The sequence below is a fragment of the Thamnophis sirtalis genome, unplaced genomic scaffold, assembly GCF_051295495.1.
Source record: "Thamnophis sirtalis isolate CommonGarterSnake01/CBP01778 unplaced genomic scaffold, rThaSir2_p1.2 scaffold_4, whole genome shotgun sequence".
NCBI lineage: Eukaryota > Metazoa > Chordata > Lepidosauria > Squamata > Natricidae > Thamnophis > Thamnophis sirtalis.
The window spans coordinates 137,211,825-137,231,141 of record NW_028261384.1 but is presented as its reverse complement, the minus strand read 5'-3'; the positions used below and the strand labels follow the sequence as shown (position 1 = coordinate 137,231,141).

General features: G+C 42.1%; 1 protein-coding gene across 1 annotated transcript; it reads left to right on the top strand.

The window, feature by feature from the left end:
• The first annotated feature begins 12,448 nt into the window (after positions 1-12,448).
• Positions 12,449-18,646, top strand: LOC148046863 (vomeronasal type-2 receptor 26-like). Its single transcript, XM_087715017.1, has 3 exons — positions 12,449-12,642; positions 15,751-16,045; positions 17,783-18,646. The coding sequence occupies exons 1-3, from the start codon at positions 12,449-12,451 to the stop codon at positions 18,644-18,646; spliced, it is 1,353 nt and encodes a 450-aa protein (XP_087571143.1).
• Positions 18,647-19,317: the final 671 nt, after the last annotated feature.

Genomic DNA, 19,317 nt, shown 5'->3' with positions numbered 1-19,317 from the left:
CTGGTAGAAGGAACTCTCTCAGTGACCTCAACACCAGGCGAGGTAATCCCCACTGGTGCTGAAGTCTCTTTTTCAGAACATGGGTCTCCAAGATCTTTCCATCAGTGGATATCTTCAAGGCAGGCATTGTAAGACCAAATTCAATCAGGGAATGTACCACAGTGAAGGACGTCGGTTGAGACGGAGGACTAGGGACAAATTTGCTCAGGGATTTCATATAGAGTGTTGGAAGCCCCCACAGGAAGTTGATGCATTTACTCTTAACGTTCATCTCCACAGCATCTGCTTTCTTCCGGAGGCTTAACCCCAGCTTGTTCCTCAGCTGATGATGAATCTGACCAAGTGGGATGAGTTTAGGCAGAAGCCAAAGTCTTTTACTTGCTGTACTTGTTCTCTGAGAAATCCGCACGATGGAATGAAAAGTCTCCAGCTTCATTTCCAGGAACTTCTTCGCAAGGTGCACTTGTAGTTTCTCTCGGAAAGCCGGCGTGGTTTTCAAGCTCAAGACCTCTGCTGGAGCTGATTGCTTTGTGGTGGGCTTTCCTGTCCTTCTTGCACTTTTCATTTGACCTACCTCCTTGTGCTTATGTGGCCGGCCTGCTGAAGGAAACTTCTCCGGCCTTGATGACGGAGAGTCAGGTTTAATGCGCTTGAGGGCATCTCGCACTCTCTGGGGTAGCTGCCAACGTCTTTGCTGAACCATTTTCTTTAAGTGCCTCTCTAGCTCTTTCCTGACACCTGTGGCTACAAAGGAAAGGATCTGAGGCCTTGGGGCCACCGTAACTTTCCTCGTGTGCTTCCGCGTAGGAGAGTATGGAGCAGAAGGTATGAACTTTTTGAGGGACCTCAGGAGAGCTAATGGCAACCCGATGAGATGCTGTACTCTTTTTGTCACCATGTGGGATTCTAAGCTTGCCAGCGTGGTTTTATCGATAAAAGAAATGGACACGCTGCTGAATCCAGATGAGTCTCTCTTGCTGGGCTCAGCCAGCCCCGGCACTGAGGGGGCCTTTCTACCTGACCTTTTCTTGAGTTGTCTCCCTGTGGCAGCCACCTGAGGCGAATCTTGGTAGCTTTCGTGACGTACTTTGGAACGGTACTTTTTCTTCGCCTGCTTACTTGACAGGTGCACCTTCAAGCTGCTGGAGGAGACCTCAGAGAAGCTGAAGGAGGAATTTGAGCAACTGCTAGAAGTGCTGTACGTGAACGACATGGACCTGGAGGATTCTTCCTTCAGGTCAACAGAAAGGTTGCTATCTTCCTTCCAGGTATAGGGAACGGGGTGTGGCATGGAAGCTGCTCTGTCTTCACCATCCTTTAGCAACAACAGTGAGCTTGATAAAGCAGGCGTCTCCTGGTCAGGAAGAGTATGGTCAAATAAAGGTGCAGGTTCGCTGGCACTCCGCAGAACGGATTCAGGGCCTCTAACTAGAAAGCCACAAGGCGGGGCAGGGTATTTTGTGTGAGACACAGGAGGCTCCTGGCTCCTTGAGTCTTTCGGTCTTTTCTGATTTGTCCCCCAGCTGTAGAGAAACGCCATGGCTTCCTGAGCAGCATGCTCACACACCTTACAGTCTGCATCCCCGCACAACAATCGACGGACAGAACTTCCACACGTGTCTGCATGAACGCCTTCTTGGGTTGGGGCAAATCCTTGTTTCTTGACACCTGCAAGGAGAAAGAAGAGCCGATAAAGCAGAACGGATACTTATTATCATTCGAACACCTCGTCATTTGCTAATTCTTTACTGGTTCTATTCTATTCTATTCTATTCTATTCTATTCTATTCTATTCTATTCTATTAAATTATAGGCCGCCCAATCCCAAAGGACTCCGGGCGGCTTACAGAAATAAAATTTTAAGAAAAAAGTTAAAAAGCAGACAGAAGAAAGCAGATTAAAAGAAACACATCATGCACCCAGTCTAAGCAGGGCTGGACCTCGGTCAAGAGGTCAACAGCCCCAGGCCTGCTGGAATAACCAGGTTTTGATAGGTTTTCGGAAGGCCATGAGAGTGGGTAGGGTCCAGATCTCTGGGGTTGTAGCGGTTAGACTTATATACCGCCTCATAGGGCATTCTAAGCGGTTTACAGCATCAGCATATTGCCCCCAACAACATTCTGGGTCCTCATTTTACCCACCTCGGAAGGATGGAAGGATGAGTCAACCCTGAGCCAGTGAGATTTGAACAGCCAAACTGCAGAACTGCAGTCAGCTGAAGTAGCCTGCAGTGCTGCATTTAACCACTGCGCCACCTCAGATTCATAAAGGGGGACGTGGTGGCTCATGGGGTAAGGTTGGCAGCTGAGGTTGGCAGCTCGACGGTTCGGTTCCCATGAGCGAACAAACTGCAGAAAGGACAAGAAAGGAGCCTCCCCCAATTGCCTACCAGCATTCAGGTGTCCTACAGGTAAAGATAACAACGCTCCCAAAAAATTGCTTTCACACAGGGAGCCAGCCACCTTTGTGATCCCTGGTTAACATGTGCCATGTGCTAAATAAATAAAATAAATACTGATTTTTCATCAAAACCTTACCAGCTAGAGAGGCCTCTATACATTGTAGAATTTCCCAGCAAAAGCAGACATCAAAAGCCACCCAGAATTGCTTGACAAAGAAAAAAAATCAGGGAGCAAAGATGACAACAATGAGCAACAAAGATGATTAGAGGACTGCAGGCGAAAACGTTTGAAGAACGATAGCAGGAATTGAAAAGACTGGCCAGGGGTGACATGATAGCAATGCAAATCAAGTACTACTTTTATAGATAAACAGGGAAAGTCAGAGAGAGAGACAGAGACAGAGAAGGAGAGATACAGAGAGATACAGAGAGAGAGAGAGAATGAGAGTGAGAGATACAGAGAGAGATAGAGACAAAGAGGCAGAGAGAGAGAGATACAGAGAGACACAGAGAGACACAGATAGAGAGACAGAAAGGGAGAAACAGAGAGGCAGAGAGAGAGAGAGACAGAGAGGGAGAGATACAGAGAGATACAGAGAGAGAGAGAGAATGAGAGAGAGATAGAGACAGAGGCAGAGAGAGAGAGAGAGAGAGAAAGAGAGATACAGAGAGACACAGAGAGACACAGATAGAGAGACAGAAAGGGAGAAACAGAGAGAGAGAGACAAAGACAGAGAGGGAGAGATACATACTAGATAGATAGATAGATAGATAGATAGATAGATAGATAGATAGATAGATAGATAGATAGATGATAGATAGATAGATAGATAGATAGATAGATAGATAGATAGATAGATAGATAGATAGATAGATAAAGAGAGAAAGAGAGAGGCAAAGAGAGAGAGACAAAGAGGCAGAAATACAGAGAGAGAAAGAGAGAGAGAGAGAGAGAGAGAGAGAGAGAGAGAGAGAGAGAGAGAGAACAGGCTGCATGGGGACTCCTGGGAGGGGAGGGGCAGGGTGGGCAGGACCATCCAGGAGTGGGATTTGGGGGGTCTCCAAACTGCACAGAATCTTAGCTAGAGATTCTCCTGAACTCCTATGAACCCCCAGCAGCCCTTCCCTGCCTCTGTGGGTATCAACGAATTGGTCTCTCTGCCTGAATTCCAGCAAACCTTCTTTATAAGTGTTACAGTAGCTTGCAGTCCTCTAAAACAAGGGTGATTAGGGGGCTGGAGGCTAAAACATATAAAGGACAGTAGATGGAATTAACTATAATACAATACAATAGCAGAGTTGGAAATGACCTTGGAGGTCTTCTAGTCCAACCCCCTGCCTAGGCAGGAAACCCTACACCGTTTCAGACAAATGGCTATCCAGCATCTTCTTAAAGACTTCCAGTGTTGGGGCATTCACAACTTCTGGAGGCAACTTCTGTCCCACTGATGAATTGTTCTAACTGTCAGGAAATTTCTCCTCACTTCTAAGTTGCTTCTCTCCTTGATTAGTTTTCACCCATTGCTTCTTGTTCTACACTCGGGAGGCCTGGAGAATAGTTTGACTCCTTCTTCTTTGTGGCAACCCCGGAGATATTGGAAGACTGCTATCATGTCTCCCCTAGTCCTTCTTTTCATTAAACTAGACGTACCCAGTTCCTGCAACCATTCCTCATATGTTTTAGCCTCCAGTCCCCTAATCCTCTTTGTTGCTCTTCTCTGCACTCTTTCTAGAGTCTCCACATTTTTTCTACATTGTGGCAACCAAAACTGAATGCAATATTCCAAGTGTGGCCTTACAAAGGCATGATAAAGTGGTATTAACACTTCACGTGATCTTGATTCTATCCCTCTGTTTATGCAGCCTAGAACTGTGTTGGCTTTTTTGGTAGCTGCTGCACACGGCTGGCTCCTATTTAAATGATTGCACACTAGAACTCCAAGATCCCTCTCACAGTTACTACAATTGAGCAAGGTACCACCTATACTGTACCTGTGCATTTCGTTTTTCTTGCCTAAATGTAGAACCTTAGTCTTTTCACTGTTGAATTTCATTTTATTAGATTAGATGTTCAGGTTTGTCAAGATCCTTCTGTATCTAGTTTAATTAGTTTAATGAGAAGTTTAATGAGAAGGAGGACCAAGGGTGACATATTAGCCACGGAGCCATCGCATTCCCTAGCAACAATATTTAGACTTACATAATTCCCCATAAAGGGACACGGTGGCTCAGTGACTAAGACCATGAGCTTTTTGATCAGAAAGGTCAGCAGTTTGATGGTTCGAATCCCTGGTGCTACATAATGGAGTGAGCTCCCATTACTCATCCCAGCTTCTGCCAACCTCTCAGTTCAAAAGCATGTCAAAATGCAAGTAGAAAAATAGGAACCACCTTTGGTGAAAAGGTAACAGCGTTCCATGCACCTTCAGCATTTAGTCATGCCGGCCACATGACCATGGAGATGTCTTCAGACAGCACTGGCTCTTTGGCTTTGAAACGGAGATGAGCAGTGCCCCCTAGAGTCGGGAATGATCAGCACATATGTGCGAGGGGAACCTTTAGCTTTACCTTTACTTCCCCATAGTGCTTTATAGCACTCTCTGGGTAGTTGACAATGTCAGCGTATTGCCCCCAACAATCTGGGTCCTGATTTTACTTGATCGTGGAAGGATGGAAGACTGAGTTAACCTTTTTTTTAAAAAATATACTTTTTTTATTTTCCATTTTCATAACATATAATCACATGTATACTATTACATAGCCAATATCCTATTGTATTAAGTAGTAATTACATCAGTTCCTCTTGCCATCAACGCCCAGAAAGATAAAAACCCATTATTAACTCTTCTGCTCTCCATACACCTCTTTCTTCTACCTCTCTCCTACCTCCTTTCTTCCCTCCATCATCCTTTTCTACTCTACTTCCCCTTCCTTTCTCCTTCTCCTCTCTCTTCATTCCACTCCTCCTTATCCTCCTCATCTTCCCCCCTTACCCTCTCTCCTATCCAGTGACGTGCGGTGAGGTTTATGGCTGGTGAGGCAGCAATTTTTTTAGACTTGTGGACTTCAAGTCCCAGAATTCCACAGCCAGGCATGCTCAGTTATGATTTAAAGCGACAGCATTTGTTTTTCTCCTTTGCGAATTAAATCCTATCCCTCTCTTCCCATCTTTCTTCTCTCCTTTCCCACTCTTCCTCTCATTCACTTGGTGTATTTCAGCTTCTGAGCAAACTCCATTCTATGTTGATGGTATTTATGCTTCCATATCAATGTATTTAACATATCTTAGTTTTAAAGAAAAAATAAGAGAAGACAGTATACATGCGCAATCATATTACATTAAAATCTAACACCCCTCGTCAAGCCTAATATTCATCCCTCCCTCCCCCCCTCCCCCCCAACCCCCCCAGCCTTCCCTCCCCCGACTTCCCAGAACCCATACACGGTATAAATCTTTAACAAAAACAGTCTAGAATATATTGGAAAAAAGAATAGAAAATTGATAACATCTTTACATTGAACTTAGCTCCTCCTTGCTAGGCTAACTTTAAACAATTTATATCATTCCTGATCTTAATCATAACCTTAAGGACAAACTCAAAGTAGACCCACAACCTCTTCTACCCAATCCCTAAGAGCACCAATCTCCCAAAAGAGATGCTAAAGGCTGAAAGGGGAAAGAAGAATCAAAGAATCAAGCAAAATTGTTACCTTTTCTCCATTGTATATACTTCTGCTGCCTCTCGGCCATTCTGTAGTGCATCAGCTATGGAGATCAATGTAGACAAAGATGTGAAGTTGTTAAGAAAGTAACGAACAGCATCATAGAAATATTGAGTTATAAGGTGAGGTGACCTCCTAGTATACATGGTGACAGTGCGAGGTGAGTCTTTTTTTTTAAATTTTTATTTTATTTTATACACATAAGCACATCAACAGAAACAAACACATAACTTAAAAACAACATAGGAACAATAAGTTCCATCATATATCATACCGCAGTTCCGAATCGGTTTCTTTGCAGTTAGTATTTTCCCTACTATACATTTCTATCTTGCGTTCGTAGTCTCATTACTCATTATCCATTTTTATATACATTTCTTTATTTATTTACACTTAGCTACTTATGACCAAATATTATTTACCTATATTATGCTTTATATTTTTACTGTCACTTATTCTCTTACATACAGTTATAGATATACATTCACATAGTTATTCTTTTTCTTTGCCATTCTTATATTATTATTATTCCATTTAAGAGGTTATAAGGTATAGTTTGTAATGCTTTGTTTACCATCCTTCGCACCTGCTATGACACCACCTTGTTTTCTCTTTCTTTTCTTTTCTCCCTCCCTTCCTTCTCTACTTCCTTCCTCCTCTCCTTCCCCTTCTTCCTTCCCTTACTTCTCCCCTACTTCTACCCTCTTTCTTCTCTTTCCTACCCTCTCTCCTTCTCTTTCTTTCTCTTCCTCCCTCCTCTTCTTCTTTTCACGAGGTGAGTCTTATCCTGATGTGCTTACATTCTGTTACCTGATACAAACATGTATGCCAATATATTTGCTCCACATCAAAAATAGAATGGAAGGGAAGGGAAGGGAAGAGCAAAGCAGAGAGCAGAGCAGAGCAGAGCAGAGCAGAGCAGAGCAGAGCAGAGCAGAGCAGAGAAGAGAAGAGAAGAGAAGAGAAGAGAAGAGAAGAGAAGAGAAGAGAAGAGAATCAAGAGAGTTGGAAGGGACCTTGGAGGTCTTTTAGTCCAACCCCTCTGCTTAGGCAGGAAACCCTGTTCCAACTGAAATTTCTCCTCAATTTTAAGTAGTTTTTCTCCTTGATAGGTTTCCATCTATTGCTTCTTGTCCTACCCACAGGTGCTTTGGAGAATAATTTGCCTCCCTTCTTCTTTGTGGCAGCTCCTGAGATATTGGAAGACTGCTATCACGTCTCCCCAAAATCCTTCTTTTCATTAAATTTGACATACCCAGTTCCTGCAATTGTTCTTCATATGTTTTAGCCTCCAGTCCATTAATCCTCTTTGTTGCTCTTCTCTGTACTCTTTCTAGAGTCTCAGCATCTTTTTTACATCATGGTGAACCAAAACTGAATGCAGCATTCCAAGTGTGGCCTTACGAAGGCATTATAAATGATATTAACCCTTCACGTGATCTTTATTCTTTACCTCTGTTGATGCAGCCTAGAACTGTGTTGGCTTTTTTTGGCAGCTGCTGCACACGGCTGGCTCCTATTTAAATGGTTGTCCACTAGGACTTCAAGATCCCTCTTTCAGTTACTACTATTGAGCAAGGTACCACCTATACTGTACCTATCTGTGGTGGGATTCAATTTTTTTTACTACCAGTGGCTTGGTGGGCGTGGCATCGCTTGGTGGGTATGGTTTGGTGGGCATGGCAGGGGAAAGATACCGTAAAATCTCCATTTCCTCCTGATCAGCTGGGACTTGGGAGGCAGAGAATAGATGGGGGCGGGGCCCAGTCAGAGGTGGTATTTGCCGGTTCTCCGAACTATTCAACATTTCTGCTACCAGTTCTCCAGAACTGGTCACAACCTGTTGAATACCACCTCTGGTACCTGTGCATTTTGTTTTTTCTTGCCTAAATGTAGAACTTTACTTTTTCCACCACTGAATTTCATTTTGTTAGATAGCGCCCCATGTTCAAGTCTGTCAAGATCCTTCTGTATCTTAGGCCTATCTTCTGGATACACTGTTGTTCTCAATTTTCTTTTTAAATTGTGTGTCACTGGGCCTACTTGTCAGAGGGTTTCACATAGGATGCCATGTATTCAAAGTGTTTTCACCTGGAGCATTGGCTCAGGAGCTACAAATCTTCACCAAACTGGAAAGAACGAATCACTCTGAATTCACAAGTTACGTGAATTCTTCTCTCCTGTTTCCAGCTAAGCCGATTTATTTTCCCCCGCTGACTTTACAGGCCCATTAAAAACCATAGTATAATATTGTGTAATAGAAGAGTTACCTTTTTGACTGCAGGTGTAAATTGAGGGGGCATTTCGGCGAAGCCAGGGGGGCAGAAACAAGGACTCCAGATCCTGTTACAAATCTCATCCAGGACAAAAAAGGTGAAGTAGAGAATCCAGGTGAACAAAACCCCAAACAAACAACTATACAAAGTCAACTCCATCATGACCAAAGAAGTTGGAGGACGCCCTGCAGCGTCCTCTAAACAAATGGTTGCTTGTGCTTTCAAGCAGGGTCCTAGGAATTTCCTAGATTGCATCACAAAGGGACAGAATTGTGGCCTCTACCTTATGCGTACAGACAGAAGTCAAAAAAAGAATCCTCACCAGCTTTTGTTCTCATGGCATTCACTAGTTAATACTCTCTGGAAGAGACCATGAAAATGCTCCATCATCCAGGTCATGGTTGTCCCAAAGGTGATTTTTTCTTCAAAAGGCAACTGGACTTTCTGTCAGACCTGGAAGCCATCCAACTTTGGACAGCCTTCATTTTTCACTCAATAAAGTCCTAGTAAGACCACACTTATATAATGAGTAATATGTGTATGATCACTTCCAATCTTTGCTGCTCTACTTTGCATTTCACAATTTTTGATTTACCCATGAAGATTTTTCTGAGCATCCTGTCAACAGTCACAGCTGAATGCAATATATGTATTATAAAATTAGATTAAAAAAAAAACTCTTTCAACAATTTACAGGAAGTGAAGGGACAACAGGGAGAAAAACCCCATTGTTGTATTTTTACTAAATGAAAAATCCATTTCTCCTGCTTCCCTTTTTTCAGACCATCTTATTTAGATTTCTCTGTGACTTGTCATTTTGGCTGGGAAGGAAGTGGGTGGTGTTAAGTCTGGGAATCCCTGACTCAGCAAATTTCCTCCCGGAAAAAAAAATATTTACTGTCATTCTCTCTTTTTAAATGTGCTGTCATTTAATTCATACTTCAAGAAACCAGGATTGTGGAGGGATCTCCATCTACGCTTTCCAAATAGCCAAGATCTATAAACCATTCAGAAAGTTCCCTTTGTTTTTTGAAATATTCAAAATGAATAATAGAGCCTTTATGGTTCTATTATTCTGCATTTGTAAAAAAAAAAATCTTGTTTATTCATCTCTGGAAGCTAGATGTGATGGTTTTCAGTGTTTTTCTATATGTTAGCAGACGATGGTTCTGAAGGCTTAAATCTGTCAATTGTTCACAGCAATTTTATACAGTGCAACAATATGGTGAATATTAATTCACCTTACGGTCTTCCAGGTTATTTGAAGACTTACGCATTCTGTGAACTTTTTCTGTGTGCATCGTCTGTTTCATTTTCCAATCTGGCAATGCTTGTTTCGTTCTACCAGGAAAAAAAAATCTGCTTGAATGAAAAATACTCTATATCAAAAATTTTATTTTTATTTTTTGGGGTGAGCAGCTGCACGAAGTGAAAAGGGAGCGCTGATGCTAGAGATCATCTAATCAAACCAAATTACGTCACTGGCTTTTCAGATACAGATACTTTCATTTGGGTGGGGAGAACCTGGAAACTTTCAGATTTGGGTTTTCCCAAATGTGCCAATAGGACATCTCTAATAAAGTGGAACTTTTAGGAAACTTCAAGCCTAGGAGTCATCTTTCATTGGAGGTGTTACTTGGAACCCTGGCACTTTCTGGTTTTTTGGTGAAGACATTTTGCTTCTCATCCAAGAAGATTTTTCAGCTCTGACTGGATCCTTCCATTCCCCACCATCCAGTCAGAGCTGAAGAAGCTTTTTGGGTGACAAGCGAAACATCTTCAAAGAAATACCAGAAAGTCCCATTGCCTCTTGAGAAAAGCACCTTTGGGTCATATAATTTTCATCACTTTGGAAGAGAGTTGCAAATTAAAAACAAAAACCCAAGGAATGTTGAAAGCTCTGCTCACTAACAAACCAGACTTGAATGAATAAGAAGAATAAAACTAGATTGAGGGGGAAAGGAAGATTCTAGAAAAAATATTTAGGCCTACAAAACTTTTGCTAGACCAATTCGTGAATCCAGCTCATCTCTCTGGAACCCACACTGCATTTCAGACATAAATACAATCAAGAGATATTTCATGAGAAGATTCCTCTGCTCCTCCGCTCCTCCGCTCGCAACAGAATCCCTTATGCCACCAGACTTGAAATTTTGGGCCTAGTCAATTTAGAACTTTGGGGTCTTCTATCCAACCTAAGCATATCACATAAAATTATCTGCTACAATGTCCTACCTATCAATGAATACTTCAGTTTCAACCACAACAACACACAAGTACACAATAGATACAAACTTAAGGCAAAACACTCCAAACTCGATTGCAGAAAATATGACTTCAGCAACAGAGTGGTCAACGCCTGGAATGCTCTACTTGATTCTGTGGTTTCTTCCCCAAACCTCCAAAATTTTAATCTTAGCCTGTCTACAGTCGATCTCACCCCATTCCTAAGAGGTCTTTAAGGGGCGTGCATAACAGCACCAGTGTGCCTACCGTCCCTGTCCTAATATTCCCTATTCGTATCCATTTCATGTATTCATAATTATGTCTATAGTTATATCTCTAATCTAATTCATGCTTGATGAAATTAAAAAAACAAAACCTGACCTCTTTAAAGGAAGTCTTTGAGTCCCTTTCTGTTCAGGTGACCAATAGGTTTTAATTTAAGATCTTAGTCTATTATATAAGAAATGTTAAGATGAGAGATGTTAAAACCACCAGATTTGTTCTATGAGAGATTTCATCTTTACAAATACAATAGTAGAGTTGGAAGGGATCTTGGAGGTCTTCTAGTCCAACCCCCTGCCTAGGCAGGAAACCCTATACAGTTTCAGACAAATGGCTATCCAACATTTTCTTAAAAATGTCCAGTGTTGGAGCATTCACAACTTCTGGAGGCAAGTTGTTCCACTGATTAATTGTTCTCACTGTCAGGAAATTTCTCCTCAGTTCTAAGTGGCTTCTCTCCTTGATTAGTTTCCACCCATTGCTTCTTGGTTTTGGTTAGTTTCCATCCATTGTTTCTCATCAAAATATATCGAGCGTATTTTAAATTGTTCAACATGCCGTGATTCAGATTCAGGACAGAAAGAAAGAAATGATTAAAACTGGGATATTAGAACTACCTATTACTCTACTCTACTCTACTCTACTCTACTCTACTCTACTCTACTCTACTCTACTCTACTCTACTCTACTCTACTCTACTCTACTCTACTCTACTCTACTCTACTCTACTCTACTCTAATTCTCTATTCTATTCTGTTCTGTTCTGTTCTGTCCTGCCCTGCCCTGCCCTGCCCTACCCTACCCTACCGTACCCTACCCTACCCTACCCTACCCTACCCTATTCTATTCTATTCTATTCTATTCTATTCTATTCTATTCTATTCTATTCTATTCTATTCTATTCCATAGTTGTCTACAGAGATATCTTTTGAGAAAGTAGAGACTTGTCCCATAAGTATTTGCTTGGGGAAGAATCCCATGGGTAATGATTAATTTTACAGAAACAATAACATACAATTATTTTTCTGTGGTATCGCCTTAAAACGCTTAGGAGACAGCTGCCTCCATCCATACGAAAAGTGGAAGTGAAATAATAGCTCTCCATACCCAAGAGATGCCATTTGCTAGAGGTGACTATTTATGGGCAATTAAGGTCAATGATTCTCATTGATGCTTTATGGCATGGTTCCAGCATCTTTCCACAAAATACCCAGAAACAATTCGGAAGAAAGTCAGTCCGGAAGAGGTTATAAAAAAAAAACACCTCTCACCTCCGCAGCTGAGGAAAAGGGGACAGGAAGGATCTGGTCCCTTTGGAGTCTGGTGGTGATTTCCATTCACTGGAATGTGCTTGCTTTGCAAAGCGTGTTGAGTTCAACCAATGAAATGGCAAGAACTGATATAACTATGCATGTTCGCACTGGATGTGAGCCTAGATTTGATAGTAGATGGGACGCAGCTTCACCAAACTGAGTGGTGGGATTCTAGACAGGAGGAAACAAGACTCCACTAGAAAAAAAATATGTTGAATGTAGTGATCATGTGGTTGCTGACTCACATGGAGTGCCAAGCAGATGCCACCTCTTGCCCCAGAAGTGATGCTTCTCATCTCCTCCATGAATGGTATAAGCCAGGAAACCTCCTCATTGGTGGGATCACAGCTCAGATTATATATGTGCTGGAGGAACATTCTTTTGAAGAGCATCCTTCCCAGAAGTCATTCATGCCCCCTCTGTAAGTAATTCTCTTCCTGTTTTTTTCTGAATTAAGCAGAGCAAGTGGCAAGGTTTCGCACAAACTTTCCCCCCAGTGTTGTCCCTAATCAACATTTCCAAAGCATAGCCAATGTTTCAGAAAGACCCTCTGTAGTGCTGCTTTCATGATGTGGAGACAATAACTTGGTCCTTAGCACCTTTACTCATGTTTTCTGGTTTTATGCTTAATAAAAAAGTCTCGAGTTTTCCATTCCATATTTGCCCCGGTAACCTCTTTTAGCCAGTTTTGAATCCTTCTCCAGTATTTCGTGGCCTCAATACAGGGCCACCAAATATGGTAGAATGTGTCATCCCTTCTTCCACATTTCCAACACAGTGGAGATAACCCAGGAAATATTTTGGCATACAAACATACAAACCCTCCCCTCCCTCCTCCCCCCAGTGACAGTCATTCACAGCTCAACATTTTTTTTCTTCCTCATTGTTTAGTCTCTAATCGGCATCTTCTCGTTACAAAATTCAGAGATCTATTACAATATCTATATTCACTTTTAGTTCCCATTGTTAACAACTGCTATTTAGCTTTCCCAGTTTTAAGTCTCTGCTGTTCTCCTTGTCGGCCACATATACCATAGGTTCCAGCTAAGATAATGTTCCGTTTCTCCTTTGTCCCTCAGCCAACCTGTCATTCTGTCCATTTCTGCACATTCATAGATCATTTTAATTATAGCATCTTCCGACGGTATGGTAGTGGATTTCCAAAATTGTACATAAGTTATTCTTGCGGCCACAATTATATGTAGGCTCAAATGCCATATTGAATTGCTCATGTTTTCTGGTTTAATGCTTAGTAAAAAAGTCTCGGGTTTCCATTCCATACTTGCCCCGGTAACATCTTATAGCCATTTTTGAATCCTTCTCCAGTATTTCGTGGCCTCAGTACAGGACCACCAAATATGGTAGAATGTGCCATCCCTTCTTCCACATTTCCAACACAGTGGAGATAACCCAGGAAATATTTTGGCTAACCTCGTTGGGGGAATGTGCCACCTACAAACCATCTTGTATATATGTTCTTTAAATGCTGTAGACATTCTAAGTTTAATAGTCTTACTCCACCATTTACCCATTTCAATGTTTTTACTTTTATAGTTATAATGTACACCGAAGACGGCATTCAATTTTGTTGTACCATGTGCAATGACAATAAAGTAAAGTAAACTAGTCCTTCGGGATTGGGTGGCATATAAATGTGGTTAATTAAATTAAATTAAATTAAACTAAACTGTAGTGGCAATGCAGGGAGGACATTCTTATTGTGAGGACTGAGGGAAGTCACCCCTCCTAGAAGAATGAAATATTGTGAGAAATATTTAAAAAGGCAGAATATTATATTTCCCCTAAAAGAGAAATGGAAATCTTAAGGGAGACAGAAACCCAGAGCTTCAGCTCTCTGTCCCCAGTAGATATTTGGTGCCCATTAAGAAAGACTGGGCAATCCTATTGTAGGAAGTTCTCACCCAGCCCTCTCCCAGAAAAATGAAATATCCTAGGAAATATTGAAAACGCAGAATATTTCTCTGGATGTGAAAAGGAAGAAACATGTTTTAAAAGACAGAATAGCTCCCTGGTAGCTTCCTGCCCATCCCCACTTTGTCAATGGGCCATTAAGAAGGCCAAGCTAGTCCACTTTACATAATAAAGAGTTCTCCCATTCAGCTCCAGGGGGATGGGATTAAGGCACGATAATATTGGCCCTTTACCCAACTCCCCACATGGCATCTGAGAACCCAAACCTGGATTTAAAACGCAGCCTAGAGAGTTGCCCCTGCATGGCTCCACGGGAGTCTGACAACCAATCAGAATACAAGCTCAAGATCGCGTAATCATAGATATCAATATGTGACCCAACCCCCTCCCCTTGGTAACCCCATCCCATGGTCCAATCTGCACCTCCTTCAGGTGTCATGTGGGAGACATCTTCAAAAAGCATCATCAGGTTGGTAGGCTGGACAGTTGGCCTTGGCGGCAAATCCTCTATCTGCAGCATGCGCAGTAGATGGTGAGAACAACTCTTTTTTTACAATCACTCCTGTACGGAATACTTCCCCACCCAAATACCATGCCCCCCTCTCCCCGTTTCAATGGCAGCCGAAAACAAGCAGCGAAGCAGAGGCTGACAGCCAATGTTTCAGAAATAGCAGTTAGCAATAGCAGTTAGACTTATATACCGCTTCATTGGGCTTTCAGCCCTCTCTAAGTGGTTTACAGAGTCAGCATATTGCCCCCAACAACAATCCGGGTCCTCATTTTACCCACCTCGGAAGGATGGAAGGATGAGTCAACCCTGAGCCGGTGAGATTTGAACAGCCGAACTGCAGAACTGCAGTCAGCTGAAGTAGCCTGCAGTGCTGCATTTAACCACTGCGCCACCTCGGCTCTTAGAAAGACCCTCTGTAGTGCTGCTTTAATGATGTGGAGACAATATCTTGGTCCTTAACACCAATAAGACCAAGGATCTTATAGTGGATTACAGAAGAAATAGATCAGACATCCAGTGATTGCTTATCAATCGAGACCAAGCGGAACAAGTGGCCAGTTTTAAGTTTCTGGGTTAAAAGAGGACCTGACTTGGGGCATCTCACATTGCAGCACTGGTCAAAAGGGCCCAGCAGAGATTAAAATACCTGAGATTTCTCAGGAAACAACAACTGAATGAAAAACGGCTGGTGACCTTCTACCGCTGCACCATTGAGAGTATTTTATCTTACTGCATCTGTGTACGGTTTGCCAATTGTGGCAGAGAGGGCAGCACTCCAGAGAGTTAACATCATTGCTCACAGGTTGCCCTCTCCCCTCTTTGGAAGAGTTTTATATTCCACTGCCTTAAGAAAGTTCAAAACATTCTTTTTTAAAAAATATATATTTTTATTCTTTTTCTTTTAAAAAAAAAGTGGGATTCAGCCGGTTCGCACCAGTCCGGGAAAACCGGTTGGAAAACTTTCTGAGCAGTTTGGTAAACGGGTTGTTGGAAGAAATCATTAGGGCAGAGAACTAGTTGTTAAATTATTTGAATCCCACCACTCCATCAATCCCTCTATTTATCATCCCTCAATAATGTTTTCAGCATCGTTTTAAAATTGTACCAGCATTCCCTGAGTTTGGCATTCGCGGTGGAACAAATCAACTCAAACCCAAGACTCCTGTCTAACGATACTCTGGGATTTTTCATCTCTGATAACTATTTTGATGCCCAGCGGACTTACCGTTCCACTTTGGAGCTGCTCTTCCGATCAGACCAGTTGGATGTCAACTACAGATGTGGTGTCAAGGAGAATCTCATTGTGGCCATTGTTGGAGGATTCGGGGCTGATATCTCATTCTTCATGTCAGATGTCATCAGTCTTTATAAAATCCCCCAGGTAAGATATCGATATTGAGGAAGAATGGGAGGGAATGTAAGAGTAGGAAAGAGGGGAGGAATGGGAAGAAGAGGGGAAGGGTAAAGGGGAGGAAGGGGAAGGAGAGAAGGGAAAGGAGAGGAGGAAGGAAGGAAGGAGAGAAGAAAGAGAAGAAAGGGAGGTAGGAAGGAGGGAGGGAAGGAGGGAGGGAAGCAAGGAGGGAAGGAAGGAGGGAAGGAAGGAGAGAAGGAGAGAAGAAAGGAGGGAAGGAAGGAGGGAAGGAAGGAGAGAAGGAGAGAAGAAAGGAGGGAAGGAAGGAGGGAATGTAGGAGAGAAGGAAGGGGAAGGAAGGAGAGAAGGAGAAAAGAAAGGAGAGAAGGAAGGAAAGTAGGAAGGAAGGAAGGAGGGAAGGAGAGAAGGAGGGAAAGGGAAGGAGGGAGGGAAGGAAGGGGAGTAGGAGAGAAGAAACGAGGGAAGGAAAGAGGGAGGGAGGGAAGAAGAAGTAGGACCGTTGTAAGATAAGATGGATCTATGGGATGTTAAAAAAGCAATCTTCAAGTATATTGTCAACAGTAGGGAAAAATTGTTATAAATACATTATTAAAAAAAAAAGATATCGATATTGAGATGCAGGTAAACTCATTCATAGGCCAAAATGGAAGGGAAGAGGGAACAATTATTTTTTTAAGGTGGGATTTGAATGATGCAGCAAAAGAACCCGATAAAATTGGATTTAAGATGTATCTGATGCATCACATTGGAAACAGTGATATCTGAAAAAAGAGACCAGAAGTTGAGAACTTCACTAGATGAGAAGGTGCTCGTCTAGTTGCAAGCTGACTGTGTCTGTGTCCATCAAACTCTCTCAGCCCAAATCTATAGAGAGAGTTGCGTATGTCCTCTTGTTGGCTTGAAGAGAAAGCAGGATATGAACGTAACAGAGATAAATAAATACCATTCAATTCATTTACTGCTCATTGATAACCCAGTTATTTATGGGTATTTATTTATAGGGCGGAAATATCTGGACCAAATGTCATTTCTAATGTTGGATTTCCCCCCTTACTAGAGGGACCCCTCTTGTGGAGTACTGTGAAGCTGTTACCATGGCAACTCCACTGCACTGTACAGTGGAGTGGAAGCCATTTTATGGCAATACGGTAGAAACCATTTTAAGGGACAACAGGCTGTATCTTAACAGAACACACACCATGAGAGGTCTTAGGGATATCTTACCCCCACAGTCCACAAGTCTTAAACTGTCAAGTTTGAACATCCCTGGGTTTTTTTTTCTAAAGGGGTGGGGTGCAAGGGTCTTGTAACTTGACAGCTTTAAGGCGTGCACACTTCAATGCCAGAGTTTTTGAGCCAACATTTTGGTTGCTAAGCAAGAGCATTGGTAAATGAGTTTCACCACATTTTACAAGTTGGCCACTCCCACTCAGTCACATGGCTGTCAAGCCACTCCCACCTGGTCACATGGATGGCAAGCCACTCCCACCTGGTCACATGGCCATCAAGCCACTTCCACAAAGCAGGCCACACCTACAGAAGACGATCTAAAAAAAATTGAAACCCACCACCGATACCTACACATACATATATTTAGTATATAGCAATCATAATATTACAATTGAACACGGAAGCTCACGAAAGAAAAGAGCTTGGAAAAAATGTAGCTGAGTATTGTTGAAAAAAATGCATTTCTCAGATTAAGAAATACCAACCAATAAGAACCAAGTGTGCATTGTATTTTAGCTCGCTTATGGCTCCTTTGCTCCGAAGAAGCATGAAACAAAGATGGCTGCTTCATTTTACCGCATGGCTCCCAATGAAGACCTTCAGATTACAGGGATCATCCATTTGTTGAAGCACTTTGGATGGACCTGGGTTGGCCTTCTAATTATGGACGATGACAGTGGAGACAATTTCCTCCAAGCTCTAGACCCACTTCTGTCGGAGAACAGGATCTGCTCTGCCTTTGTGGAGAGAATGCCCAAACAAGTATTTTTTACTGTGTTTCAAAATTCTGTCGTGTACAAGGTAAACAATTATTATTTCTATAGCAAAATCAATACATTCATATTCTACGGGGACAGCACCACACTGATGCTTCTGTTAATGTTCCTTAAATATGATTCCCTTTGGGCAAGAGTGCCCAAAATATGGATTCTGAGTGCTCAGATGGATCTAATGTTAACAAGCTTCCATCGTCCCTCAGATCTACAGTTGTTCGATGGTGCAATTTCCTTTGATATTCACTCCAATGAATTGCCGCGGTTCGGTGAATTCCTTGGGGCCACCAAACCATTCCAGACCAAGCGAGATAGTTTGGTGAAAGAATTCTGGGAACAAGCCTTTGATTGTATACTTTCAGAGAACAATCCACCAGGAGAAAATGGTGAAGCGTGTACTGGGAAGGAAAATCTGAAAAATCTTCCTGCGCATTTATTTGAAGTGACCGGACACAGCTACAGTATCTACAATGCAATCTATGCTGTAGCACATGCTGTTGATGACATGAACTTACTCAGGTCTAAATACAAAAGAGCGACCGGGAGTAGAAGGGTTGAACTTCAAGATCAAGACATATGGAAGGTAATTCACCTGTTTCCCTTTTGAAGAGAGGCCGCCTGTCAGGCCTGCAACGGTTCCTTTAAGAATCTTTGGCCTGCCACACTCTCATTAAGGGGGGGGGGAGAATAGCAAGGAGTAGAATGTGTTGTTTTCAAAATAAAAAATTCCTTTCTAGAAGCTCAAGGTTATTCTTTGTCTCCACACCTTTGCACCTGAACGGAAGAAGCTGGGTGGAGATGCCAGTGAGGAAGAAGAGAATTGGACCATATGATGGATTTGTGGGTGTGGGGACAAGATCATGAACTTTAAACTGGGTGGAATCCCAGGAAGTTTCAGAATTGGGATTCCATAGCATGATGCCAACATGTCTGTTTTATTAAATTGGAACTTTAAGGATAACTCTGCCTTGGATTCTGATTTTTTATTTATTTTTATTTTAAACACATAAACACATCAACAAAAACAAACACATGACTTAAAACAACATAGGAACAAGAAGTTCCATCATATATCATACAGCAGTTCCGTATCGGTTTCTTTACAGTTAGTGTTTTCCCTTCTATACATTTCTATCTTGCATTCATGGTCCCCTTATTCATTATCCATTTTTATGTACTATTCTATATTTATTTATACTTAGTTATTTATAACAAAATATTGTTTACCTATATTGTGCTTTATATTCTTACTATCATTTATTCTCTTACATACAATTA